This window comes from Spinacia oleracea, chromosome 4 (genome assembly GCF_020520425.1).
Source record: "Spinacia oleracea cultivar Varoflay chromosome 4, BTI_SOV_V1, whole genome shotgun sequence".
Classification (NCBI taxonomy): domain Eukaryota; kingdom Viridiplantae; phylum Streptophyta; class Magnoliopsida; order Caryophyllales; family Amaranthaceae; genus Spinacia; species Spinacia oleracea.
The window spans coordinates 22622988-22630679 of record NC_079490.1 but is presented as its reverse complement, the minus strand read 5'-3'; the positions used below and the strand labels follow the sequence as shown (position 1 = coordinate 22630679).

General features: G+C 37.3%; 1 protein-coding gene across 1 annotated transcript; it reads right to left on the bottom strand.

The window, feature by feature from the left end:
* Nucleotides 1–2551: 2551 nt before the first annotated feature.
* LOC110795693 (uncharacterized) lies at nt 2552–4696 on the bottom strand. Its single transcript, XM_022000707.1, has one exon. The coding sequence runs from the start codon at nt 4694–4696 to the stop codon at nt 2552–2554; it is 2145 nt and encodes a 714-aa protein (XP_021856399.1).
* Between the last annotated feature and the right edge of the window lie 2996 nt (nt 4697–7692).

Here is a 7692-nt window from a genome sequence, read left to right as displayed (position 1 = left end):
CCAGTTCAATATTCTAATTTCTAAAAACAGAATTATAGCAGCAAACAGAAATGAGCAGATCAGGAACATCAACACAATAGCTTGTGCAGGGTTCTGCAAGTCCAACATAAACTTCCTTTTACTCAACTGAACAAGAGGCATCCCATCAGACTAAGACAAACCAACTTAGAACAGGAAAACAACACTAAACTTCCAGGCGCATTTAACAGAAGCAAGCAAGCAATAGCAAACTAACAGTCAACTTCCCAAAACCAAACTCACACTCAGCTTTCCAAAACCAAACTAACAGTAAGCTTCCCAAAACCAAAAACCAAACTAACAGTCAACTTCCAGCCGCATAAAACAGAAGCAAGAAATAGCACCCAAGATAATTCTAGGCTAGAAATATAAAATAAACATCAACAACTGAGAAGAAAGAAATACGATAGCATTCAACAGGAGACTACAGGCAAGTTATAACCAAAAGAGTAGATGGAGAGAAAGAAAGCATCAAATAAAGAAAAGACAAAAAAATAAAGACAAAAGAAGGAGAGGAACAGAATGGATGGGCAGTGAACAAGATCAAACACGGAAGTAGAACATACCTTTTTATTTGTAGTCATAATTTGAGTTTGATCCTCACGCTCATCTTCCTCATCCTCGTCAGGCACATAGTCACCATCTTTCTCAAGTGTAAAATTACATTTTTGTCGTCTTTTCTGAGGTTTTGAGCTATCCACCAAACTTGTCACACAAGCAGCAATGCGCTTTATACCTAAATTTTGCATTTTCAGCTTGTTAGATTTAATATGCCTGAGTCTTTGTTGTTCATAATTATTTGGAGTCGTATCATCATGATTAGAAGGCGTCTTCCCTCAAAATCTGGACATTTTAGTGCTAAGAGAAAAAAAAGATGTTGTTAGAAATAAATACAATTATTATAATTCGAATTTAAAATAAAATCATAACATTGTGTCTGCATTAATGAAAATGTAGGCAGAAGACTGCATCTTATCAAACATGTGAAGAATTTTTATTATGGTGGCAAGAGAAGTTGGCAAACAAATTCATCAAACAATCTAATCAGTCACTCTTAACGTAAACGACATGGTAAAAGGCAAGACAAAAGAGCAATTTACTAACACAAATATATTCAATGTAGAAAGCTTAAATTGAAACACAATTGAAGTTCATAATTAATAACATACCAATGAAAATGAGTAATAGGAAAATAGTTATCGAGCATTTAATCTGCTTCGTTCTATTCATTTAGCTCCGGGATATCATAGGAGTTTCTTGGTGTAGTCTTAACTACGACCTTCCAATTGGGCTTCACAACATCATCGACATAAAACACTTGTTGAGCTTGAGAAGCTAAAATTTAAGGATCATTAGCCAACACTTTTGAGGTATTGACGCTTACAAACTCAAAAGAATCTGTAATGATCCCTCGGCCCTGGGTATGAACATCCCACCAATCGCATTTGAAAAAAATGACCCGATTTCCTCCAATATATTGAACTTCTATGATTTCTTACAAAAGGCCGTAATATTCTAGATTTGAAGCTCCACTTTCTCCCTTCACAACAACGCCGCTATTTTGTGTTTCTCTCCCCCTTTCACTGTCCTTAGTGCGATACATCGACCCATTAACCATGTATCCATTGACAGACACCACCGCACGATCTGGACCTTGTGCTAATGATATTAAATTATTGGTAGCACTTGGATGTTTTCTCTTAGACAATGTTGTGACCTATAAATAAACAAAATATAGGTTTTAGAGGATTGCTACAATTATAAAAAGAAACTATTAAAAAAGGATTTCGTTATTTTAAAATTCTTACTTGATCTCTAAACCATTGAATGAATTTTCTTTTACGTGAAGAAACCATCCTCATGGCATTTGTCGCATCGCGATTGTACTCACTATGATAAATATTTCAAAAAAGTTATACAATTTTACCATAAAACGGAGAGTATATAGAATGGAACACAAACTACAAACTTACTCGATGAATGGTTGCACTTCTTCACAATTGTTCAACACATAATAGTGAATTTCTTCCCATTCCTTTGTACTAAGTAAACGAGGATTTTCCTTCCCAAATTCTCTACCTCTTATCCCGAATATAGGAAGGCAGTCAGTTGAACTAATATCATCATCACCATCATCATCATAAATTCTATCTTGCTTGTTGAATTTTGTTTCTATATCATCCATATATCTCGAACAAAATTTCAAGCACTCCTCTAAAAGATAACCTTCTGCCATTGATCCCTCCGGGTGACCTTTATTGCGTACATACCCTTTTAGTTTGCGAAGATATCTGTTAAGTACGTAGAAACACTAATAAATATTTTACTATTATCAACCAAAAAAATGAAATACCAAATAACATAACTTCGCATACCTTTTAATAGGGTACATCCATCGATACTGAACTGGCCCGGCAATTAAAGCCTCACTTGCAAGGTGTACGGGTAAGTGTATCATAATCACAAAAAGGGATGGTGGGAAAATTCGTTCCAACTCACAAAGGGTAACACCAATTTTCTCTTCGAGTTTCTCCTACTCGTCAATCTTCAATGCTTTAGAACATAACACTCTAAAAAATTCGCTCAACTTAATAAGTGGAGCGGACAATGATACGGGCCAGTCACGTATGGCAAGAGGCAATAGATGCTCCAAGATAACATGATAATCGTGACTTTTCAACCCAGTGAGTTTACGCTCTTTAAGTGAGGAATTTCGTGAAATATTTGAAGCATACCCATCCGGAAATTTCACACTAGTCAAAAAGTTACACAGATTCCTCTTTTGCTCCAAATATAAGGTAAAAGGAGCTGGTGGGAACACTTTTGGGATCTCAGTTGGATTATTAGGATCCCTTATAGGATGCAATGACTTTCTAATGTTCAATTCCTCCAAATCTAAACGTGCTTTCATATTATCCTTACTTTTCCCTTCAATATCTAGCAATGTCCCAAGTAAAGTTTCACATACGTTTTTTTCAATGTGCATCACATCCAAATTATGGCGTATCAAAAGACTACTCCAATATGGCAATTCAAAGAAAATGCTTTTCTTTCGCCATAATTTTGTTGCCTTTTCCTTCTTCTTTGTGCGTCGCCTCTTTTTTGAAGTATGCTTTGAAGCAGCTTGTTCATCATTAACCTGTTGTAGCAGTTCCTCACCAGATAACTGCTTAGGTTTTGGTCTCAACTCTTGCTTCCCATCAAAATTACTTCCATTGTATCTCCACATATGATCCATAGGTAAAAATCTACGATGACCCATATAACAATGTTTTCCCCCATTTGACAACCACCTAGAACAAGTATCACTGTTACAAGAAGGACAACCAACAGCTCCGCCAGTACTCCAACCAGATAGATCACCATATGCAGGATAATCACTTATAGTCCACAGCAAAGAAGCAAACATTCTAAAATTCTCTTTCCTTGAGGCATCGTATGTTTCAACACCAACTTCCCAAAGCAACTTCAACTCCTCTATTAGAGGTTGCAAGTAAACATCAATCTTATCTTTGGGCCCCTTAGGACCCGGGATAAGCATAGAGAGAATAAAAGATTTTTGCTTCATGCAAAGCCATGGAGGCAAATTATACGGGATAAGAACTACCGGCCATGTACTGTGGGGAATATGTCCATTTCTAAAGGGGCTAAACCCATCACTTGCTAAACCGAGGAGAACATTTCGAGGCTCGGAGGCAAATGTTGGATATTGTTCATCAAATGATTTCCAGGCTTTGGAGTCCGCTAGATGTCTCATTACTCCATCAGGATCATCAACACGTTCATCGCTATGCCATCTCATACTTGCAGCGGTTTTGGTTGACATGAAAATCCTTTGAAGCCTAGGGATCAACGGAAAATAACGCATTGTCTTGCTAGGAATCTTCTTAGGCTTAGATTGTGAGGTAGAAGATTCGCTACTTGGTTCATTCTTCTTCCATCTAGAAGCATGACAATTTACACATTCCTGTGCATCGGCATGCTCCTTCCAAAATAACATGCAGTTATTAGGACATGCGTCAATCTTAATGGATTCAAGCGACAAGTTCTTTATGATCTTTTCAGCTTCATTATAAGATTCTGGCAAAGTGTTATCCTTAGGTAATGCTTCTTTGAATAGGCTAAGAACCATTTCCAAACTTTTGTCGGGTATTCCAGTTAAGCACTTTATGTGAAACAACTTAACTAAGAAGGACAACTTAGAGAATTGCTTACACCCAGGATATAGCTCCAACTCAAGATCACCCATCAATTTGTAAAAAGCTTCTGCTGCATCTTTAGGATCTCCACCTTCACTCACTTTATCCCTCTCTCCCTCAACATCATTTTCTAGCGGTACTCCAAATGCCTCATGTAGCATATCTAACATTTCATCATGCTCATGCTCCTGGAATTCATTTGACTCGTTTATGATATTGTTATGAGTTGCCTGATCACCGATGCTTTCCCCATGCCGCAACCAGAGTGTATAACTCTTAACAATTCCGAATTTATGCAAATCCAACTCTATTTCATCTCTACATTTTCTCCTTTCGTTGTTGCATTTCACACACGGACAAGGCACCACATCTTTGACACTTTTTTGTGAAAAAGCAAACTCTATAAATTGTTTCACACCAATCTTATACCTAGGGCCACTTTTTTTGCACTGCATCCACTCACGACTCTTTGACTCCATAATGTCCTATTTAATTATCATAGAGTAAAGAAAAAACAGAAAAAATAAGGTAATTATAGCACATAAGTGGCAATCATATATATATACAACACGCTACATGCGATCAACCAAGTACCAATTTGAAATCAACCAAGTACCAATTTGAAATCAACCAAGTATCAATTTGCAATCAACCGAGTACCAAAATATCATTGAAAAAAACATCTCAACAAGTTGTATTCTACTTTTCTTATCTCGTGAGATTGACGTTGCATTTACTTTGCTTTCAGTGTGTCTTGTGACATGTATTCTTTAATTGCATAGCTACTAGATCTAGTGATAGATCAGTTCAATTATTGGACATTAAAAGTGGGGAGTTTTTCCATTTTTTCTATATCTATATCCAGTTATTGATAACTAATAAACCAATTTAAAGCAAGTTTTCAGACCAGCTAAAAGAGGTCACAACTAGCTTATGGTTTGGTTTACTATGTCAGCCACCAGTTCATTAACCAGCAACAAAAATCCCACCTGACTCATGTTGCTTCACAACAAGCCTCAACAATGATCAAGAGATCAACATAATTTAAATTAAGCAACCTCTTGACATGAAAAAATAAAACCATGTACTGTATCATGCCGAAATGGCCACCAGAGAAACTGCTAATACAATGTCAGTAGATGTCAGTTTGTGTGCTGCAGTTCTTATGGGTATTACCAATTTTGCTTTTTTCTTACGAATTTGAGCTGATTATTTTGCAAGTTATTGTTTTAGAATGTTGGTCCTTTTTTCTAAATTAATACACTGACAGACTGCTTAGTGTTAATTGAATAAAGACAATTAGTTTCCTAACAACAACCACCTTATTTATCATCAAAGCAACATAGAATATGACCTGAAATTATCTATATTTTTGGCAGATGCAGAAATGAAAATGCAAAGATGGCAGCAGCATTGTAAAATCAATGAACAGGAAACCCATATAAGAAAGATAATCCACACCCGAAAACCCCATTGCCTAATACCACCATAAATTATTCAATATACCACTACAAACATATATCAGACCACCATAACCATTTTCCACACCGCTACCGGTATCCAAGGTATCACCATAGCCAATCCAATTGAACTGTTTCACCACCAATCCATCCACTCCCCGATTCCCCAACCAATGACCCCAATTCTAAACCATTCCAATTTTTCCATTTATTTGCAGACTGATTCTTGCATAATTTCTTTTAAGAAAAAGATTCAATGATTGGCTTGTGATGCTGATTAGTTTAGAGATGATATTCGTGAAGGAAATAATGCCCTTGGTCCAAGTATGCATTCAATGTTAAAGTCTAATAAATGCGGTTCAGTATTGATTAACAAGTTAATAAATCAGTGAGATCAAGTGAGCTGAATGCCTAGCCAGAGGCCGCTTCAGTTCAAGTGGAATTAATTATACTAATCCACAGCTTACTCTTGAGTGAACCCGTAGGGTCACACAAATAGTACGTAAACGGATCAAGTATTTAATGGCATTAAATACTCCATCTATGGATATTCGGAATCGACGGATCTTGGTTTCAGTGGGAGCTGAGATCGTCACAGGCAATAAATGAATACTCCGGAAACGATGATATTACCGGAAACGGAAATATGGATCGTATTGGAAATATAAATATTATCCAAGTCGTAGATGTTGCCGGAAACGGAAACATGGTACGTATCGGAAAATATTATCGGAAATGGAAATATTGCCGGAATCGGAAATATTGCCGGAAACGGAAATATTGTCAGAATCGGAAATATTATCGGAATCGGAAAATAATTCCGGAAACGGAAATATTAAATATTTGTTCGAAACGGAAATTGATTCCGGAATCGGAAATATTAAATATTGTTCGTATCGGAAATGAATTCCGGAACCGGGAATTTAATCGGAAGCGCATCGTACGAATAAACATCGGACGAGCTTGCTAGACGCAAGGCCTAGCACGAAGCTAGGCCCAACGCCTAGCAAAGCCCGCGCGCGACCAAAGCAAGCAAAGCCCAAACGCGAGAGCAAGGCCAGCAGGCGCGCGCCCCTCGTGGGCTGCGAGCACTTGTTGGGCCAGGGCTCAGCGCGCGCGCGCGCACGGCGCCCCTCGTGGGCTGCTGCGCCTGCGTGAGTGTTTGTGCTTGCGTACGAAACCTTGATCGGTTAGGATTCGTATAAGATTGATTCCCTAAGTCTACTAGATAAATTAAGTGATTGAATTTTAGATTAATTCAGATTCACTAAATCGTTTCCTAGTAGGATTCTAATATTCGATACCCATGCCATATAAATAGGTGATCAATGCTCACAATTTATATCGAGTATTCAAATATTCAAAGTGATTTTTGAGAGAAAAAATTCAGTCATACAATTGCCTATAAGTGCCGAAAATTCTAAGTACCTTAAGGGCGATCCTAGTTGGTCAAGCTTAAGGCGGATCCCGACGTGCTGTGGACTATCTACGGAGGGACGACACTTGGAGTCCTAAAGACTTGTTCTTGTTCGGTTCGGGCGCAGCTAGGGAAGGCACGCAACAAAGAGTATGCATCTAAACTATGCTAAATGATTATGTGTAAATAATATGCTTTCCTGGCTTTATGTTTTTTTTTCCGCATGATTTATGAATTGTCATATGTATCATAACCTAACAGTGGTATCACGAGCCTCTTATTATTTTCATAATCTAAATTGCATGAACATGGTTAAATATTACAAATTTGCAAGAATTAAAAGGGTTGATTAATTTTCGTAATTGTTAATTAATTGCAAATTGCGTTTATTTAATTATACGTACGCAGTTTTTCGGCAGTTTCTTCGTTACTCATCCAAATCGAGTGATTTTTGTGTCAATTCCGCATGTAAAAGGCATTCTAAAATTTTGGCAAAAAAGAATTTTTCGGCCGAACCCAGAATTCTCAAATTCGAAGCCTAACTATGACTTTTCGGAGGTTTTAGTTTTTCGAATGCAAAATTTCGTAAATTTAAGAT